Consider the following 22,429-nt stretch of genomic DNA (forward strand, 5'->3'; position numbering starts at 1 on the left):
CAGCAGGACATCTCACGGGACTTCTGCAGCAGGACTTCTCACGGGACTTCTGCAGCAGGACATCTCACGGGACTTCTGCAGCAGGACATCTCACGGGACTTCTGCAGCAGGACATCTCACAGGAATTCTGCAGCAGGACATCTCACGAGACTTCTGCAGCAGGACATCTCACGGGAATTCTGCAGCAGGACATCTCACGGGACTTCTGCAGCAGGACATCTCACGGGACTTCTGCAGCAGGACATCTCACGGGACTTCTGCAGCAGGACATCTCACGGGACTTCTGCAGCAGGACATCTCACGGGACTTCTGCAGCAGGACATCTCACGGGACTTCTGCAGCAGGACATCTCACGGGACTTCTGCAGCAGGACATCTCACGGGACTTCTGCAGCAGGACATCTCACAGGAATTCTGCAGCAGGACATCTCACGAGACTTCTGCAGCAGGACATCTCACGGGAATTCTGCAGCAGGACATCTCACGGGAATTCTGCAGCAGGACATCTCACGGGACTTCTGCAGCAGGACATCTCACGGGACTTCTGCAGCAGGACATCTCACGGGACTTCTGCAGCAGGACATCTCACGGGAATTCTGCAGCAGGACATCTCACGGGACTTCTGCAGCAGGACATCTCACAGGAATTCTGCAGCAGGACATCTCACGAGACTTCTGCAGCAGGACATCTCACGGGAATTCTGCAGCAGGACATCTCACGGGACTTCTGCAGCAGGACATCTCACGGGACTTCTGCAGCAGGACATCTCACGGGACTTCTGCAGCAGGACATCTCACGGGACTTCTGCAGCAGGACATCTCACGGGACTTCTGCAGCAGGACATCTCACGGGAATTCTGCAGCAGGACATCTCACGGGAATTCTGCAGCAGGACATCTCACGGGAATTCTGCAGTAGGACATCTCACGGGAATTCTGCAGTAGGACATCTCACGGGAATTCTGCAGTAGGACATCTCGCAGGACTTTGGTACATGATCAGAAAGCTACTACCCATCAGCTGAGGCATTACAGCTCACTCCATGCAGGCTTTTAGCAAAACAATGAGAATTAACAAAACATTCTCTCCTGCAGATTACATTAAAATGAAATGCATCACTTCTACAAAAGGTCCGGAGCACACACAAGGCTTGTTCCTAATCTCGCTAACACAGGGAAATACGATTTTGTGTCAGAGCACCAGCTGTCATGTGAACCAGTTTATAGTCTATGAACATGGACTTCTCGCATACACATCTGTCACACATCCGAGGGGTGACAAATAGACATACGAGGATAGCAAAGGCTCTAACTATTGAACCTCAGATATGATTAACAAAGAAAACAAGTTCAGACTCAGCCACACGAACTCAGGCTGCCAAGCAACTTGAGTTTCCAGAGTAAAAACACTTGTGCAAGCAATGGAAGCAAGAACTGACTCTGACTTCAGAGCTTACCAGGAGGGAAATAAAGAGAAGAAAATGAAAGTAAAGTTTCTTTCTATCTCATGAGGGAAAAGAGGCAAGAAGTGGGTGATGTGCCATTGCCAGGAATAATGAACTCTAGGACACCTAATAAAGTGTTCAGCGACTCCTGTGATCTCAAACAGAAAGAGGCTGTAGAGAGATATCACTCTTTTTACACATATCCCACAGAAAAGTCATGAAGAAAAAAGAAGGGAAGCATACTTGCATCACAAAGCAAAACCGTCTGGGGCTCTGTGTTTAATTTGGAAGACAAAACATCTTGCCAAATAGGGGTGGGATCATTTGTAGGATACATGAATAAACTTTCTTCAGCAGAAGACATTTTTAAGAGAAACTGTTCTAGGCTTAGAGAAACGCCTCCACACTGCAGTGGCAGCTGGACAACCCAGAAGGACAAGGGAATGGTGAAAGCCACTAGAGCTGAACCATGTATCATAACTTGGGATAGAGGCTTCGTGGGATGGAGACAGATGGGGCATGAGTATCATGTTCCAATACAAAAAGCACTTTTAAAGCCAGAGAAAAGGGTACCCAGCTCACAGATGTCTGGTGAAGGACTGTCCGAAAAAGAGCCAATTCATGGAAAAAGCAGCACTGAAGAGTTAGACAACCCTACTGAGGAGAACATCAACGGCAGAACTTGAACGGACGTGAAGACCCTTTATGTGCCTGCCCTGAAAATGACTAACAGCTAATTCACTGGCGTGCTTGGAACACGAAGCAATCCAGTTGCAGGTGAGCAACACTAAATAGCAGTTCCATGGCAGAGCAAATGCCACCGCAGACTTGTGCTGGGGGGGAAGGAAAGGAGGGGGAAGCATCAGTGAGGAAAAGCAGGCTGGTCCCAAGCGGTTCAGAGTATCATGAAGAAAACACGCAGGACGCAGCCAAAATAAACAGGAGACAGATCTCTGAGGCTGCAGCGGTGGAGGAGGAAGACATAGTTGTGCTTAAGAAAGTCATTTGCAGGGAGCGGCATGCCATGCAAACAGCCTTGCAGAGCCTGGCCACCTATTTCCAGTACCTGCACATCTCAGAGGGAGGTTCCAGACAACCCAACAGAGCTTCACACTGAGTGAATAAAACAGTAAAACCATTCATTTTCTGGAACTGGCCAAAATTCATCAAGTGCCATAAGAGGCAAGGTGAGAGAGCAGCTGTACATACAAGCCCAGATTTTATTTGAAGGAATTTTCCAGCAATCTCTGTAGCTGAAAGAGCTGACACCATGATGCAGAGACACCACTCAAATCTGAGGGAAGCCAGAGGATGTATTTGCTGGTCCAGTGTACAGGGAGCAGAAAGATGTGCACAGGGTACCATGACTCGCAGGAGGATGAGTCTGTGCAGCTTTAAAAAATCCAGCCCAAGGAAAAACCTGCTTGTTTGGATGGAGCCTATACATCCACGAGCAACTCAAGGTGATGGCATATGGTAACAAGCAAACAGCAAAACATAAGTCACAGGAGACAGGTACTAACTCAAAAAAGCCCAGTCAAAGCCAAACAAAAGATAAATGAGTGGCAGGAGATAAAAACTCAGCCCAGATGGCATGAAAGGAAGAAGATAGAAGGCACAGGGCCAGCTGTGGCTCCATGGAGAAGAGCCACAGGTGGGCTCACAGGAAAAGCCTCTCACAGTGAGTGTACCTACACGATGGGAGCAAGATCCATGGAGCAAAACCAGACAGCCCAGGCGGGATCGGCTCAGCAGCTGATGCTCCAGACATAGGACAAAGAACCAAAAAATAAAGTTGCTTTCGATCCGCTTCCAAAAAGTCACTTTACAACTCAGTTAAAGCAAGTGCATCTTCTTCTTGGCTCATAAATTCCTGCAAATGAAAATAATGTCATTATGCAAAATGGACTATGTTTAAATCCATACAAAGCGTGATATTTTACATAGAAAACGTCAAGAAAAATATGACGGAGTGAGAAAAACACAGCACATTGTCTGAACCCCACCTATTGCAGACAGACACCTAACATTTCTGGAAATACATTTAATTGCACCTAATGCATTCAAAAGGCCTCCAACTTGCTCCATACTGTGGTTGTGCCTTCACTTACAGAGAAGCAGCACAAACCTTACCAGTTTCCAGCTTGCAACATGGCTAGACTGGCTTGTGTTCATTCCTTCCGACCTCACAGGGAGAATAAATACATTGAACATCAAGAGGAGTCCAGGTATTACTCTAAGCAGAGTCTATATAATTACTAAAAATAGATGCTATGGAAAATCCCTGTACTTTAAGCCCTTGCAGCTTTGGGCCAAATTCCAAAGGCTGTCACAACTGACAATGTGCACGTTTGTTAAGCAGCAATGCAGGCCACATCTAGCTGATTGGGGACTTTATAATGTATGTTTTACTAATGAATTTTATGCTAGCTGTGCCAAATCAGCTAGTTTATTTGGGCACATTCATGCAAATTGTACATCAGCTTGGAGCAGAAAGAACATTCTTCAACTTTCCAGCACTATGGAATAAAGGAGATGTGTTCTCCGAGTCGAGGAGCACATTTGGCACACCGAACAAGGGTCTTGAAGGCTTTGAGGAGGGTCTACCACAGCATGATTAGAGGCTCCTGGCTTTTGGAATGCATTTTGGGGGAGGGGGAGAAAATATTTTTCTCCTTTTATATTTTCTATGTAATCTAGGAGGAAAAAAAAAAAAAAAAAGGTAAACAATAGAAAATCAGTTTTGCTGACCAGAAAATAAATTTGGTGCCTAATGTTGTGTTGTGTCAATTAAGCAAGCAGGAGAGGGAGGGCTTCTGGTGTGCTTTGTCTCGGGCTGAGCCCTGGCTCGGCCCCTGGGTGCAGCGGGACCGCGGGCAGGGCTGATGCTGCCGCGACCTCCAACCGCTCCTGCTCATCGCGGCCGCGTGTTCCTTGGGGCTGGCAGCTATTGCTGTAGGAGGTAAGTCCTCAAACACAGGATAAAAGGCAAATGTCAACAAGACTGCATCGGGAGCTGCATATTAGTGCTCTCCTTAAAACTGGCCCTGTTGGCCACTTCCCATCTTCACCCCTTTCCCGAGATTTCTCTTCCTCTCCCGGACACCTAATTGCCACCGCCTAGTGTTACACAAACCAGGGTAGCTCACTGCTCGTCTAACCTGCATAAGAGACAGGAAAATCCAGTAGTACCTGGGCGAGCAAGGATCAGCAGGGCAGGTGTCTGCATTTATAGCTTTGCTGCTCCATTCCCTCTTAGGGCTTTAAGTGCTTAGGCCAAGAGAGAAAATACAAGTATTATACGGTTGGGAGAGGAGTCAGCATTGCCACATGAAAACATGTGTCATAAACACGGTGTAAGCAGGGAAGAAAATCTAATTTCATATAATTTGTCACTCTCCTTTGATTAAGTCTTAGTTTTCCACATTTTCACCCTTCGTGCTTCTCCATCCCTCTATTCCCCCCTGCCCAGTCCCCTCCCACAATTCCCAGATTGTGCTTTAAACAACAATACCGCAGCTGAAAGGCTGTTATGCAGATTCGTGAATACATAATTCAAAATCAAGCTACCACAACAGTTGCTCTTAACTTTTTTAACCCTATTGTCGGCTGAGTGGCGACGTTCAGCTGCGACAGCAGACGAGAGAAATATGACACACGCAGGTTTTCCCACAGCCTTTCGCCCCTTCTCCACGCTAATCCCATTGAGAGCATTTATGCCCGGAGCACAATGCGGGGATCCCTGCCGCGGGCCGGGGACTGGCCGCAGCTCAGCCGCCCCGTGCCAGGGGGATCCCCCGCCACAGTTTTTGGATCTGGGTTTTTGGGGGGTAGGATGAGACTCTTCGCAGTGATCCAAGTCTGGCTGTAGCACGGTGGAGCCGCTGTGTTAGCTCGAACGTGGGAAACATTAATTTCTTGCACGACTGTTCGGGCGCTCCAATAAGTGAGACTACGCTCAATTTTCTGCAAAAATTTTCACTGTGAAATCAAACACCAAAAAAATGATTGAATTCACACCCCAGTGCTGATACTTTGTTTCTGCCTGTTTGCTTCCTCCTGTCTTTTTAGCTTAATTTTAGAGAACAAAAACCAAGGCTTTACAGTCAGTGGCTTCTGACAGGAGCCATGGTGTCCATACACCTTCAAACCAAAAGTTTAAAGGGTAAATTAGTGCATTTTGTCTTCCAGTAACATGCAACCCAGGTAGACTGACCGACAGCACAGTGTCACTTGCAATCTGGCTCTGCACAATACACTGCCCTGTTAACTTGCCCAACAGCCCAAACACAAACCTCAGTTATCTGTACAACAACCCCTTTAATTTAGCCCGTAAATTTACTGTTCTCAGTACTTTGCAGGGGTTTCCTAGACAGCTCCGTTTTCCTCTGTAGAGCAAAGAATGCTCATCCCAAGTGTAATTTAGGCGTTTAAATTAAACCGGAGTAACTGTGTGCCTTTTTGCCTATTTCCAGACAACTGTAGTCAAAGCAAGTGCAACGGCTCCTCGGTGCCCTGTAAGGATCCCGCACAAGAGAATGAGATAACCAACTCTTTAGCAAGTGGATTAATAGATTGAGAAAAGCCCGTCTCTAAAATTCAACACAAGCATTTCTAATGGTCTATGGACAAGTGAATGATGGGCTGATTTTTATTAAGTTTCACACAAAGGTGAATTAGTGTCTTTCACTATGGCAACGGCAATAAAAGGACATAGAATGACTCCAAAAGGTCCTGGCTGGCTGGGGAAATTGGTTGACATTCTGCAAGCCTATTCAACCAGGAAAGGGTTTCATTATGCACACTTCCCCCAGGTTGATGGGTCCCATCACGTGTTCGCCCCCCAGTCCACTGTCAGGGATGGCACAAGAAGACAGCAGGAAAAAGAGAGCTCATCCAGACCCCTAAAATGGTGGGGTTCTGAAAGGAAACCTTCCTGCTAAAAGGAGGGAGAAGGACATGGTTAATTGCTACTTGCTGAAACTGTTGGGGGGAAAAAAAAAAAATACAAGGAAAGAAAAACACCAGGTCAAAGCCAGCTTGAGGCTTCCCACTAGCTCAGGCAAAGATTAAGTTCTGCTTCATCAGCTGCTTCAGCGAACTGCATACCCAGAGCTACAAGATACCTGGCGTGGAGACTGCAGCTTAACAACAAGAGTTATGCTTTTTGCCAACTGAAAAGCCACGCACACCGCCTGGGTCCTCCAGCTGCTATGGCTGTATTATATGATGTCTTTCTCTTAAAACTTCAGTGCTCTTTTCTATTGATCGCTGTCATCTTCTATAGAACCCACCACCCAGAGACTTGGTTAATGATACCAAATAAAAAACCCCAGAAGGCATCCTCCTTTACACTCTGGAGGGAATGAACTGGGAATGAACCACCAGAAATGGAGCATTTAGGCTGGTGGATATTACGTTGCTGGTGCAAGTTCTTATACTGGGCTTTTGTCTTCACTGGAGAACCTTGCACCCAGGTGGCAAAATACTCCACTCTCGATTCAAAAATTGCCATTAACTTGCCATAAGAACAGAAGTCTTAAAGTCTTGCATGAACTCATCAAGGACTTCAGTCATCCTCTGCAAACCCTGATCCAAGCTATTGGCTTCTTCCCCACTGACTGGGTTAGTCACACAATCCTGTGTTCCTCATCTGCTCCCACTGTCCCCATGGGGATCTAATTTCAGTTCTCAATCATAGAAATGGAAAATAGTATAGGTGGGAAGGAAGAAAATTTAGAGGGCACCTGGTCCAGCTCCCTGTTATCCAAACATTTCCATTCAGCTATTTTTTTTAAATTTGTAAAAATTCTCTTGTAGTCTGTCCTTCAGCTTCACCTTATCTGTCATTTTCTTGACAGAGCAACTGCTTGGTGGACTCTCACCTTCCCACAGTGCTCATAGGAGCTCTCTGCATTTATAGTCCCTTGCCTGGGGATGTCCAAGTTCCTGGTGGGGCTGATTAAATACCATCCCTTGTTTTACAGAAGGAAGAACGGTGCCTTCAAAGGATTAAATGACTCGGGCTTTGCCCCACGCAACAGCAACATGCCCAGCCAGTCGTACCGCAGTGAAACGGAGCATCGCGGCAGCTCTGGCTCCGAGGAGCCTTCACTGCCGAAGGGGGCTACAAACCACTTCATCAAAGCAAACATCAGCAGCGAGGAGTGACTAAACGAAGGGGGAGAAACTGCCAGGAGTGTCTGAGGTCACAGCCTGAGGGCCCTAATCAATAAAAATAAACAGTAATCTTCCCCCAAGGAAATGTTCTGTACCTTTTAATCTCATTTATTCTGGAGTTGATAGAAGCAGAGGGGAAAGGCATTGACTTTTTGTTACTTTTTATTTACTCACATGCGCTGCATACTGACTGCCTTAGCTCCGAGTTCGTTGTTGTCTTACCTTACTTGAAATTCTTCCAGAGAGTTTGATAAATGAATTGTGAAGTGGTCCAGCATCACTTGTTCTTTCTACAGTGCTATCAATAGAACATGCTCTTAAAGTACAGATCCCCCAAATACCAGGGGAAAAAAGCCCTTTCAGGATAGCAGCTGCACACTGCATATGTGCTATGTTTATGGAAAGAGTAAACATGAAAAACAGACACATTTGGTTTTAATTCACTGACTGACCCAAGGAGTCCTCCCCAGAGATAGTACTCAGGTCAGCCCATAAATTTTCAACTAAGTGTGCATGATTTTCGCTTCATGTCTTCTATTAAAAAAGCCAGAAAGTTGTGTGAGCAGACATCCAATAAAGACCCGAACACAGAACGGGTATATTTGTGGACTATTTCACCAGCCATTGTACAGCACACGCCATGGCGCAGATCAACAGTCTGTATAAAAACCTGCTTCTGTAGACAGAAGTACCTCATGTTACCAGAGGCAAGAGTCAGAGGCTCAGACATAACACATTGAATAATATCTTACCCTGCAAAGAGCCTTGCTGAAGCCAACAGATGAAATCATGGGCTCAGATACCATTCAACGCGGCTATCGCAATTTGATCCACGATTACAGCTTCTGAGAAAATGTTCCCACTTCTTCCCTCCACCCAATTTTTAGACGAATTGAAGGGATTTAGTCATCGAAGAGCAAATTTTTATTTTATCTTAGTTCTTTATAGCAACATAAATCTGGAAGAACCCGAGGCAGGTGCCAAAATGTGCTCTAATTAATTATAATCAAAATATTGTAACATTTTCAGTCCTCTGTAGCAAATCTCAACGCTGGACCACACTGTGGTGTCCTGGCTCTCATAGAGTCCACCTCATCAAAACATTCCTCACGGGCTCAGCCTTAAGCATCTGTTTATGTGGTCTGCTGAGCCCGAGCCATGCAATGCAACTGCTCCCCACCAGAAGTGTCCTTTATCAATGGAGCCACGCTAATCTACAGCAGCTGGTGGTACTGCTGTAGAGCATTTCGAGGTGCAGTGCTTTGTATTTGGTTTTGTTCCGGTTTTTACTTCACTGACACAGAGAATGCCAATTTTGACTTATCATTAAGGCAATGACTGTCATTACACGGTATAAAGGATGCAAACGCAGGGTGCCTCTCGTCACGCAACTAGAGAACTCACTTCTGCTTTCCTGCCACCGCCCTGATTTCACAGCAGTAACATCCCAGCATTTTGTCTTTGCTGCATTTGGGGTTTCTCTTCCTTTTTGATTGCCTTTTTGTTGACAATAGTGGCGACTTCGGTGTTGTTTTCAAAGGTGCTTTAAGTGGTACCCAATTCAAGTCTCTTGCACTGCTTTGAAATTTGAAAATCCTAAATTCATTTTTAACAAAGACATAGCCGGAAGCACAGGAGGACAGCCCCAGTGTACACCAATTTATCTTAATTGCCCAAACTCAAGCCAACTGCTCGCATTAATATTCGACTGAGGAGGTGAAACTTAGCCAAATACAAGAGTAAAATCCCTTTTTTCAATTATCTGTTTTTAACATCTCCGAAACAGAGTTCCATCATGCGACAGCATCTTGAATTAATTGAGCTACGGGCAATCCTCGTTCTTTTTGTGTACTATGAAATGTAGGAAACACAGATGCTGTCTGTTTAAACTGTCAAACAAGTTTCCTGATGGTAGCTATCATGTCTGCTACAGACATGTTGGTTTAACAAATGTTGTGAATGCAAAGTTGGAACATGTGTGCAAAATATTTCAGGCTATAAACATCAGAATCATTAGAAGTTTGGTGAAGGTTTGTACCATCATCACGAGAAGAGCTGTAACTGCTCTGGCCATTTTGGTGAAGGCTTTCAGGAAGGCTTTTCTATTTCGAATATGACCATGCTTGTGGAAAGCCTCATCATCCAAAACAGGAGGCCCTTACTTAAAACTGCAGGCAACTAAGCAAATAGTTGGTGCATAAAAATCCTTTCTTTTTTCTTGGTTCAACAACATACTGCAGGTAATTTACGGCCTTTCTTATTAGTACAATCCTTGAAAAACAGGAGGAATAACTCATCAAGAACATTGAGAAATCTCAGATAATGCACCTAACGACCAGACATCACCTTTCTACACACATTTCTATAGGTAAAATTGTTGACAAGTATGACAAGCAGGAGACCTTTAGGGGCTAAACACACCAAAGTTACTACTGCCTGCGAGCAGCAGTGAAAGGCAACAAGGCCACGTGTGAAAACTTTCAGAAAAGGGATGAAATCACAACATGTGTGGTTATTCTGCTCAGCTCCAGGCGTCAGAGGCGTCACAATCAAGACAAATCATTGAGCTTATAAATTCTTGTTACACCCTAACTTCAACCTTTTTAAGAAGGACAAGTGTTTACATCTTTGCTAGAGTACGTGGTTATTTCCTGATCCAGAGGATTTCTATCTCCAGTAAAAACAAAATGCATAGACAATTATTCATTGCATTTGTAGTACTATCAGAAGGTTCAGGAGGTTGTAAACCTGGTTTTACTTACTACGATAATACACTAACAAACAACGGTATAGAGAGGTTTGAAAAGGATCCCAGATGCTGGCTGGAACAGGAGCTGGGAAACCTCTTCCTTGTTATGTCAGAATCAAACTTTTTATTAAACATCCAACTATTACTATACACATCACTAGCAATCGCAGGACTTCTAATGAGGACAGACTGCTGGCTTTTAAAACCACATTATCATTTCTGCTCGATGCAGTGAGAAAAAATTATTACGCTCCATGGAGCCTGTTCAGAAGAGAGCTCAGGCTCGCTGAAGGCCAGATACCAGAGTATTTGATTTCCTTGACCTTACTTTTGAGAAAAGTAGAGTCACTTCTAAAGGCCTCAACAACTGTGTAAGGGTAGGAAACCATTCTGCATTCAGCTGTCTGGATTTTCGTTTACCTGCCACACAGTCGCAGTCAGTAAGAGCGATTCACAATGATGGGATTTTGTGAGACTGTCAAAGCACTTTCAACCACCAGCAAATTGAAAAATAAGGTGCCCATGGGGAGAGTCATGACATTGTGAAGCTGTAGCTCCAAGGCGTTTTGGATCAATGTATAATGTGCTGTTCATAGGACTTAATGAAACAATTACAGCCCTCCCGTTGATTGCCTTTGCTTTCTACTATGAATCAATAGATTATCCACTGTAAATGTCAACGTGTTCGTTGTTTCCTAGGAGGTCACTCTGCAAGGTAATAACGAAGAACACACATCGCTTGACTAAATATGCTTTTGAATTACTAGCTATGGATAAATGTCTCAATTTCTAAACGGTCTAAAGAACTAAAAGATTCTCGTACGTGCAAAAGAAAAACTGACACAACAACAACAAAAAAACAACAAAAGAAATGTGAATGAAAAATCAGCTGTTTAAAAGCATCAAAACCCTCAGGCATACAAAGTGTTTTCCTCTTTGTAAATAGGAGATGTATTTTGACAACTTCATTCCTTGGGACTGAGTGGGTTTCTGTCAGGAGAGTTCTGCCTTTTCAGGAACATCCATTTTTAATTTTAGCATTTAGTCTCATTTTCTATTTCTGCTTTTTCCCATTATGTAAAAAATAATTATTAATTTCACAATACAAAGCAATGAAATAAAAATATAGGTTTAAATACACTAAAAGCAGGCCAAAAGAAGATACATGCGCTCCAATTTCATTACACCACACTGGGATTCCTAGAATATCTCTATCCTGTTAAACAGGCCCATGAATACAGGAGGTTTCAGAGGATCACCACCTGAGGCTGGCACTGATTTGGAGTGAAGGGTGTCAGTCAAGAGACGGGGAGGTGCATGATGCCAGAAGCTGAAGCTGGTCAGCATGAAATTAAAAACATTATGTTAGTGAGGTGCAGCACTATTCCAGCACCTTTGCTGCCAGGTCCCACCAGGGCTCACACCCTTTTATCTACACAAATGCCCTTCTCATCCCAACTGAATACTTCAACTCCTGAAGAGTTTTGTCAGGCTGCTTGCCCTGTTCCTTTTCACTGAGAAGGCACAGTCTGACATATCCTCTTATCACAATTCCGGAAGAATGTGCTAATTTATTCCTGGTTGAAATGTGCTGGCAGTCTCCAAATGAAAGAAGGAAGCGACAGGAATAATCATAGTGCCATGGAACATCCCCATTTCACGTAAGAATGACAATGCCTCTCCATAGAAGTATTTTTAGGAGATGGAGGGAACAATCTATAAGAGTTAGCATGAAGTATACGAACTCTCAAGGATGCTAACATAGCCAGAAGAGTATAAAAATACAATATACCGTAATATTATAGAATAATATTATACAATAAGCAGGAAATCAAATATCCTGATCTGAAAGGCCAGCAGGGGGAAAGTCTCCTCTCCCCAGTGGCCAGGGTGAGCCTTAAGGTACCACAGTCCCCTGGGAAGAGGCAGAGTAACTGGAGCAGGAACCTTCCTCTGAAGCCCAGCTCCTCGCAGCCTTCCACCTTGTTCCTGGAAAGCAGTTGTTCTCAGTATTTACAAGACATCTGGGATTTTATGGACTGCAATAATTTCAGGGATGAGAATAATCTCAATTTGAGGACACATGCAGCAGCTGTCACAGCAAAGCCTCTTCCAGGTTTCTAGGCACTGCGATAATATATTTGTATGAAAAAAATAATTTAAAATCGGGAATCCCGTTTTTTTCAACTGTCTTTGACTGCTTTCATCTTGAGCGATAGAGACTAATATATTCATAAAACAAATGGGTTGCAATGCCCTTGGCAATAGAGAAAAGCATTGCACTCTCCTGACTAAGTTCACTATTCGAAGCTTTATTTCAATATAATTTTATTCCCTGCGTAGTTGAGAAAGAAATCCTGGTATTAAAACAACTTAGCTTGAAAACAAAAGACAGATAAGAAGAAAGCAAATAATGTGCTTTTGATTTTTTTTTTTTAAACTTTCACAATCAATGCACTAGATGCCTCGCCAAGACATCTATGGACAAGAGATTTTTCCTTTGGTTTTGGGGCAGGTGTGAAATGAACACTGAGGTTTTTAAAGAAAATTTTGTGTTTGGTTTAAAGATCAGTTGCAAACTGAAAGTGCAACTACTTAGTAGCGCAACTACTAAGTTAATTGTCAGAGAGCACAATACACACCTCTCTTGCACCAGAAGATGAAAGCACATTTTCTTCGTTTTCTGAGATCTCATTTTGAGATGCACCGATTTAGTTGTTGCAATCCCAGTGAGAAATATAGAGCATCTGTCAAAATCCACATAATAAACAGTCTATTAGACATTATTAATGCTCCCACTGCACAGTTTGATAGGAACGTGGAAAAAAATAGCATCAAAAGCATTTTGAGACAGGTAACTCTGCTGTCTGACCTCTTCTTAAGTGCTCTATGGATTTTCATTTCAGTAATATACTGGTAGTATAATGTATCTAATAAATCTAGTGTTATAAAATCTAGAATATTTCTCTTGAAATAGCTTTTAATCCTGATTTTCAACAAATCTGTGCTGCATTCAACTAATCAAGCAGAGAACTTTGTCAACCCCACCCGACAATATTTTATTTTTTTTTTCTGATATACCGCAATTAAGAGCGGAGTAAAAAAATTAAAACTCAGAATGAGATGCTAATAAAAGACCCAGAAAATGTGACTACTCGGACAAGAAGTAAGAGGAATGCTTTGATGAATTTGGCAAGCTGGAACATGCCCTCTGGTGGCTGCAGGTTGAGAGCATTTAAGAAGAGAAAAATTATGTTTGCTGGTATAGTAAGGGTCGGTTCTTCACTGTATTTTACTGAAGTGTGGTAGATAAAAAGAAAATATGGATTTATGTGAAACAGAAAAATCAGTTAGGATAGTGACAATTATTATTTGGAAAAGGCAATATTTATTTACTGATGTAAAACACTGGAATAATTATTACTTTGATTACTGGAGCAGCTGGCACTAGGGCACCACACTAAAAAAAGCAGACCGATGGGGGAATGCTTAAGAAAGCTCAATAAAATATCTTAAAAACATGCCTAATTGGGAAGGCAATTGGGATCGGTTAGCTTAGAAAAAAACCCAAACCAAATAGCAGAATGACTTGGCAACAGTCTTCAAAAATGTCTAGAGCTGTTAAAAAGAGGAACCTCAGTGATCGCTCTCCATGTTCAGGTAGGACAAACCAAACCAGGTTCACTTGCAACCAAAAGTATGAAAATTAGATATCAGATATTGAAAAGCTTCAATAACAAGGATCCTGTTTTTTGAAGAAAATCACTGTGAGGAGCTTACTGAACTGCCTTTGCTAGAGATTAATGCAAACAGTGAGGTTCAGCCCCGTGAGGGATGGTGGATAACTCTCAGTTCTCAGCCTGGAGAAGACTGGGGAGAAGCAACAGTTTTTCAAAGTCCCATCCAGCCTACACATTTTGGCTCCTATGTAGACATCAAGTGAGAATTTCCACAGAATTCATTCCTTAACTCATGCTTTTTGCCATAAATGCAGTATACTGACCTTAACTACTTTTTTTTTTTTTTTTTTTTTTTTTTAAATATTCTACAATGCTCCATTGATTCTTCCTGGACAACAACAATCAGATGTCACAGACAAAGGGAAATGAATGAAATCTGACACATTTATTTTAAAGCCTGCAGCAGACTAAACTGTAAATAAATCCTGCTTTTTCTACAGCACAAAGGTTGCAGACTGACTGTCCCTGTGGACTCTGTTCTCTTCTCACTGCTTAACAGACTTTCTAACACTTTCTTTTGTCCTGATAGCAATCTCTCAGCAGGACTTTTGGCAGACACATGTATTATGTGTCAAAAGCAAAGTGGAAATAACTGATGGGAAGCACAAAAAATCTGATGGGAATAGTTATAATAAGGAAATGAATAAACAAACATCAAAACAGTAAAACATAACCATGAAGAGATAGAGCCAGAAAGCTTCTGAGCTGTTACTCGTCTAAAATGATTAGAAAGAGCCACTGTTTTCAGTTAAAGTGTTTCCTATTAATATAGATAGCATTAACATCTGCTATACTTAGGTTTATATGCTAATTTCATCTATTTATATTCCTGTTTATTTAATGCAGTTATAAAACACATCTCTCACAAGATGAGCTTTAAATGTGCTATAAAATGCATATAGCAGATTCAGTTATAGAATACTATTTCATTTAGGAATCCACTGACCACAGCTAGCACCTGGATACTATACTTAGCATGAGTTACTACTGTACGTCCGTTCCTGCAAATCTGTGTTGGTTTATACAACATATTTCAACACTTTCCATTATCTTTGCACTTAAGCAGTTCTATTCACAAAACGTTCTGTTTAGTGAGTGCTCGTATACTTGGCAACTTAGTCACTGTGCTTTTCAAAAAAATCCATATAAAAAGAGCTTATTATAATCAACCTAGCTGGTATACTGATTTTATTAACAGCTATGGTTAACACTACGTATAAATGGTGTTATTTATACAATTTGTTTTCCACAGTGCATTTTTATTTCACCAGCGAGACTAATATCTGTCTCATAACTAAAGGCAAATGACGTGGCTACTTACCTGTTAATGCTCCCCTGACCAGCAGCCGCCTTCAGCTCCTCTCTGTCACGCAGGGTCATCGCCAGCCCTTCCTCGGTGTCTTCTCTGTAGCACCTTACTCAGCTGATGCTCAAGCCTGACGGAGGGACACAGCTCACCACCCTCCTAAGGACAGCCACAGAGTCAGGGCTTGGAAACTCTCCATCACTTTGACAAACTTAAATCATTTGGCAAACGGAAACGTAATCTGGCTTTTTTTAAGCTCAGTACGTGAGATCATATATGCAAGAGGTTTTGAAGGTGTAGTTTTATAAATATATTGGGTATGATATGTGCCTGAGATGCTCATGGAAACGCTGATGATCTCCCTGAAACGTGGTGATGATTTCTGCCCTAAGTATTGTCTACACCTTTCCAAATGCAGACTGTTCCTGTAGCAGGACTGGGGTAGAACAAGCAAGAAGAGTCATTAAACCCTGGATGAAGATGGAAAGGCTGATGAGGAGAGCACATCATACATGTCTGAAGGATTATCTGGGACAACCAGAACGAGAGGGAATTCATAAATAGATGTCTGATCAGGCTGGTAGCTTCAGAATGATCACCTGGCAAAGATATTAACAGCACTTCCAGAAGAGCAATGGATGTAGACTCCAAAGGAGCAATGAAACAGAAAAAATAAACACTCCCAGAAGTTTTGATGTGCCTTGTGCACCGGATCACCTTGACACACCAACATTTCAAGCCACGGTGGCACCGGGCTTCAACAAAAGTCTCATTCAGGAATCCAGAATTAGCTGGAATTCTGCTTCATTCAGCAGGAAATCAAATCAGGGCTTGGTTATATTTGTGCACATAATTATGGCTTCTGCGTTGCTTGTTTGGCTGCTTACTTCAGAGAAAGGGTTTTTTTCAACCAACTAGAAATGGTATAGCCTAACTAAAATAAATAGCCAGTCCTATCTAGTCTCCATTTGTGAAAAGCCTCTTCCCTTCTATTCTATTTGTACTACTTTGTCCCATTCTATTCTGTTCTGGTCATTCTATTCTGTTCTGTTCGTCCGATTCTGTTCTGTTCTGGTCGTTCTGTTCCATTCTGTTCGTTCGTCCTGTTCCGGTCATTCCTTTCCATCCCATTCACAAGAGAATTATAAATTCTGTTTCAAAGCATAAACTCTTCATTAATCAGTCTAACCAGAACTGAAATTTATTTCTAAAATATGGTCATGTATTTTGAACTGATAGGTATCCATTCTAATCACTGCTACTCTTTGACTGCCCTGATTTTGCTGTTCACTGGACACTTACTTAGTCAACCTCCAAGAAAATTATTTCCTACGAAGTAATATAGAAGTCACAATTGGAGCTATTACCTATAATAATTCACGGAGACTAGAAATAACTTTATTTTCTATACTTACAAGTCAAACAGGCCTGCTGAAAAGCAATTACAAACTCAACATGTGTGGTTTTTTGCATTTACTGAAATGTGTTGATGCTGGAAATGAGTAAGCTCCCCATTTATTTCCAATTAAAACAAAGAATGGTATTTTTTAGCATTGGTTACAGCTCTGCATTTTCTTACCACCATTTTACACTCATTTATCAACAGATGATAGAACAAGGCAACCTTGCTTTAGGGATTAAGTCTCACAAACTACACTAAAAAAATTCTTATAAAATAGTTTGTACTAAATCATGTCTCCTGAAATTCAACAATTCTCCATTACAACATCTCATTAAATAAAATTGTAGTAGTGGTGAATTTTCACCTCCACTGAAGTCAATGGCAAAATTTACAGAACTTCATCCTCAGACTCTATTCCACTTTTAAACCAGGGATAGAGGTATCAGTCCTGAAAAATACTGCACAATTTCCTCTAAATAGCACTAGAGAAGCGAGTCAGATCTCAGCATACTACATCAGATGAACTCAATTTCTGAGTTAATCTCAATGTCGTCTTTTTTTAAGATAAATATATATATATATATATATATATATGTGTGTATATATATATATTTGAGTTCAGTAAGAGTCAGAAGCCCAGCATGCCGTGGTGCTGCAGTTCTAGTGGAGGTCAGAAGGTGAAAGCACCATTTCAGAATTCACAGGAAATGGTCATTGACTTTTAGTGGTCACACTAACCACAACATCAAGCTGTACTCTATTTTCAATTTTATACTTATCTCACTTTTCCTTAACTGCAGTCCTTAAAAGCTCCCCATGAGAAACAGAGCATCAGATAAAAGTCTAATACATATCTAGAAGGCAAATCAGTAACAAATAGTGGGCACAAGAAGATGGAGCTCTTTAAGAAATCTCAGTGGTGACAGTAAGTCTGCTCTCTTGCAATTTAACAGAAACTAACTTCTCCAGGAGCACTGCGAGGCCATCATTAAGTGGTTTTGATAATCTTTAAGATTTTGCAAGTCATGCTGGAATTCCTCTGTGTCCACAAACTGATTTTATATCATATAAAAAGGTTTTCTCATTTATTTTGGTTTTAAGCCGTATGGGCATTGCTGATTTTCAACATATTGTGCAGGCAGAAAATGTTATGCTATTTGACATTTCACTGACCGGTGAGAGTATTTTCTCCACAGAAAGGAACTGTTGATAATAATGTTCATAAGGAGCATTTAGTGGTTCTCCTGTGGCAATAGCCTTAGATAAGACATGGACAAAATAGATTGTATAGTATACAGAAACTTCTTGGTACCGGGCAACAGATAAATACATACTAGATATAATGCTAACAGAAATAATCTATTTTATTGCAGATTGGGAGCAGATAAATACAATACATCCCAATTAATAAAACATAAAATTATTTTTAAAAATTACTGTTGAAGATGTACTCTATATCAATAATATTACAATGATCAAACAGATAGGAAAAAAAAGTGAAATCTGCAATGCGCTTGAATCCCAAAATTCTCATGTCTCTTCCACATAAAAATCAGTCATTAATAAGACTGGCCATTTAAAATTAAACCAAGCCCATGAACGGTAGGAGATGCACCTCTCAGAGGGTAAAACTGAATTTGGTTCCTTTCTGGGGAAAAACACCTCACCTAGACAGATATTCTTGAACAAAAATCTTTCTTCAAAGTTTAACAGGAAACTTCAAGTTGATTCAAGGCAAATACGAGCTCCTGTTATCCAAGAAGATAAGAAACACGAACGCATTGGTAATGTTAGGATTTTGTAATACATTACTGAATTATACAACCATGTTATTTCCCAAATTTCCTATAACTTGTACGACTTGACGGGGACACAGACTACTACTGACAACGCTCATATATCAGATAATAAAGTGCTTTCATAAAGCATCACAACTTTCTTGTTTCCAACAGAATTATTTAGTAAAATGTTATTAAAGATGTTAACCTGTGAGCTGCTGCACCATAAACAAAACAGTCTGTAAAAGTGCAGGAATATGATACTGAAGTCTCCCCATAAAATTCTGCAGAAAAAAACTGCAACGGAACCCAGCAGTGGTACCTCATGTCTTTTTTTAGTATAGTTGTGAAATGTGCACTGAAGAGCTATAGGATAAACCTTCCAAGCTCTATTTCACATTAGTGATATGCATTAAAATATCCACTCTTTTTAGGCAAAGGATAAGGCTTATACCAAAAACCCACTGTGCCGCTTGGCTGCATATCTTTGGTATATTTATAGTGCAACTATTCTGTTTCATCTCCAAAGAGGAAAGTTTTCCAAAGCACTGCATCCCCTGCCACTGAGAATCTACTATGAACTCCTACATTCACTAGGACCTGACACTAACCTACTGCTTTCAACAAATGAAGAATGTGCAGCGAAAATAACAACTTCTTATTTTTAAATATACTACTGAAATAAAATTAAAACCACACCAGACTTCACATTAGAAAATAACAGCAAGTTTACAATTCTCTTGCAAGAGTTTTGGAGCATACAAATGCAAGCATAAATTTCACGGCAATTTTTAACAACAGATAATCAAGGTGCTATTTGAAAACATTTGTAATTTAATTATTGTTAATCTAGATTTAGTCGACCTTTGTCTGTACAAGAAAGACACCTGTTTCTCATTTTGCTTAGATACTCAGAATTATTCAAAATGCATAGAAAAGCTAGAACTACTTAATTAAAATATATTGCAAGCATGTTTTTCTAAACTTATATTGCTAAAGCCTTGCTGTATTGTAAGTTTTATTGGAGTTGACCTTTAAACACAGTACCATGTATTCACACAAGCCTAGATATATACCTGTATTTCATACTGCTAGTTGAGTAGGCATACCAACACAAAACTATAGTACATATCATCCAGTGGCAGTGCAATAAAATGTAGCGCCATCAAAATGCCATTTAATGATTTTTCAACTTCTAAATAGCAACATTCTTTCTGAACAGGTCTGTCCAACCAAACTTGCATATTGCTGAACGCTGGCTTCGTCGCTTGGCCCCTTCCTTCCTTTCTTATACACACTGTAAGGCATGATGGTTCTCTTGTGAAGTACTCTCACTCTGCCCAGGTCCTTAATACGACCTTCATCAACTGCAAAGAGAGTCAGAAAACACAAAAAATGGTTATCTATACTGTCCACGTGATCTTAATTTATGCAACTAACTTCAATATGCATAATGAAAACTGTATAAAGTAATAAAACTAATCTGCAGATGAAGAGCAGATGAAAGCAGAGCTGATTTACAGAGCAGTCTTCTTGAATCATGGTTGAAAACAAAACCTATCTTGCAAATTAACTGTATATGTGGTGTGTGAAAAAAATAAACCATGCAGCACACATTTCTGATGGTGATATATAGCATTTCTGAAAATACCTCTAGCTCGCATTCATTTAATGCTCGCTGGAGCCCACTGCCAGAAGTGAAACTATCTGGGAAATACTTTCAAACACAACCGACCAGAGGAGACTTGCTGTTATTGCCATACTGCACTTAATTACTACAGTGCTCGCAAAATCCACCAGCACAGAGCACTCCCCCTTCCCCAGCTGGGAAAAGCGTATTAAAACCAGCAAGAAGCCTCTATACTGTTTGCCTTAGGTAAGCATCAGGCAATAAACTGCCTTCCCAGGTGAAACTCCCTGGCCCTCCAGCTCCCATCTTTTAGTCCTCACTCTCCACTAGAATGACATCAAACACATGCCCTTCCTTCAAGTCTGATCCCCGAGCTCTGCAGACCAGCAGGGTTAGCAGTGCAAGCACTAGCTGGGTGGGCACGACCTAATTCCTCAGGCTTTCAAAGATACACACACCATAGTTGAATCTTATTAACCTCATCTACAGACCCCTTGTGACTTAATTTAACCAGAATCATACACATAAGAGCATCGTTGAACAAGTTAAAACTTCCTTGTTTTTATGAATCCAGTTGATGCTACTACTGCTGTATAATAATGTTATATAGCTGCTGCGTGCCAGAAAAATTGGCTCTACAGTGCTAGAAAACTCTTCAAAGAATGTCAGAGAACATGCCACACACTTGAGGCCATTGCAGGATAAATTAATAAAATTATTACAAAATACTGGTAAAAGACATCTTGGACTTTTCTGAACTTCAGTTTTTAAAAGCCCCAATGCAAGAGTCAACTTAAACACAGAATCTGAACTACGAGTTTGAGAACAGAACCATGTAAATTCAAATAGTAACAGAGAAGAGATGCTTACTAGAGCATCAACAATTGGGGACATCAACTATGTAAAGACAATCTTTTTTCAGCATCAGGACATTATTCTGACTGAAGAGACAGCACAGGTAAGTATAATTGCTTAGCTTTAAGTACTGCATCAATCTGCCCCGAATTAAAATATTTTATATGTTTAGGTACTTGCTTCACTTAGGTTAGAACATTTAAGGCTCACTGAACAGGATCTGGATGGTATCCACTCTACGCCGTTCCCTGCTTACAACACCCACAATGACGCCTTTTGCTGAACGTCGGTTGACTCAAAATCAAACCAACTGCTGGGGAAAACCAGATAACTCAAAAATAGGTTTTATTTTTAAGAGAATAAACAGAGGTAGAACTTTCTCAACAAGTTTCACAAATGGCAGTAGATCCAAAGTGCAGAGGATATGACATCAGCTCTGGGAAGCAAAATGGTCACCAAGTCCTGCCTTACTTTTTTTTTTTTTTTCCACATATCTGCTCACTAAACGTGCCACGGGTAAGCTGAACAACTTGTTTGGAAGAATCTGAAGAGATTTATAAGACAAATCTCTATTTAAATGTAGCCCTTACTATGAAAAGGCTCAATACTCCCTTTCAGTCCCTCTTTGTGCTTTAATAAAGTTTGTCTTTTGTAGAGGTCATGAACACTCCCCTCCCTGGAAGGGTTCAAGGCCAGGTTGGACGAGGCTTTGGGCAACCTGGGCTAGTGGAAGGTGGCCCTGCCCATGGCAGGGGGCTGGGACTGGATGGTCTTTAAAGTCCCTTCCAACCCAAACCGTTCTGTGATTCTATGAAGTTCTTTGCAAGACATTCTTAAGAACTTGCCCCTATCCATCCACAAAAATGGTTCATAAACATTTTTCTGCTGATGGCCTGAATTTAGTATGTGAAACTTAACGAAGCCCACTTTAAAAAATTTAGAGTGACTTCATTACTTTTATCTGTGTTTTGATTCCTAACATGAAAGCACAACCTATTTCTTAAGACTTAACTAGGAAAACGTGGTTTGAAGGAAGAAAATCTGAATAGTACTTGCTAACATTGCATTCTCCACTAATTATTGTTGGCAATTGCTTTAGATAAACACCAAGTCAAAAACACTTTATGGCTTTCTCTCCCTCTTTGAAATCCATTGGGTTTTTGATGTGTGGCCAACACCTTCCTGATATCCCAATAGGTTGTTTTTACTACCAGCCCTACTGCCTATTCTATTACATCCTCCTCCTTTCTGAAAGTTCACCAAGGAAAAATTTGCAAGTTTGGCGTCTGGGGGTGACACAAGTGTAAAGTTATTTTAAGTTCTTAAATTGGAAAGTTTATATTTACTG

The 22,429-nt window shown here is 41.2% G+C and overlaps 1 protein-coding gene across 18 annotated transcripts in view; it reads right to left on the reverse strand.

Annotated features, from left to right (window-relative positions):
• Window positions 1-16,798: 16,798 nt before the first annotated feature.
• Window positions 16,799-22,429, reverse strand: part of ATE1 (arginyltransferase 1) — an 85,692-nt gene continuing 80,061 nt past the window's right edge. For all 18 annotated transcript variants that reach the window (XM_074907885.1, XM_074907878.1, XM_074907876.1 and 15 more), the window contains one exon: window positions 16,799-19,963. In XM_074907885.1, the coding sequence (XP_074763986.1) occupies window positions 19,785-19,963 (179 nt within the window). In that variant the 3' untranslated portion in view covers window positions 16,799-19,784. The remainder of the gene's footprint in view (window positions 19,964-22,429) is intronic.

The sequence above is a fragment of the Athene noctua genome, chromosome 5, assembly GCF_965140245.1.
Source record: "Athene noctua chromosome 5, bAthNoc1.hap1.1, whole genome shotgun sequence".
NCBI classification, from domain to species: domain Eukaryota; kingdom Metazoa; phylum Chordata; class Aves; order Strigiformes; family Strigidae; genus Athene; species Athene noctua.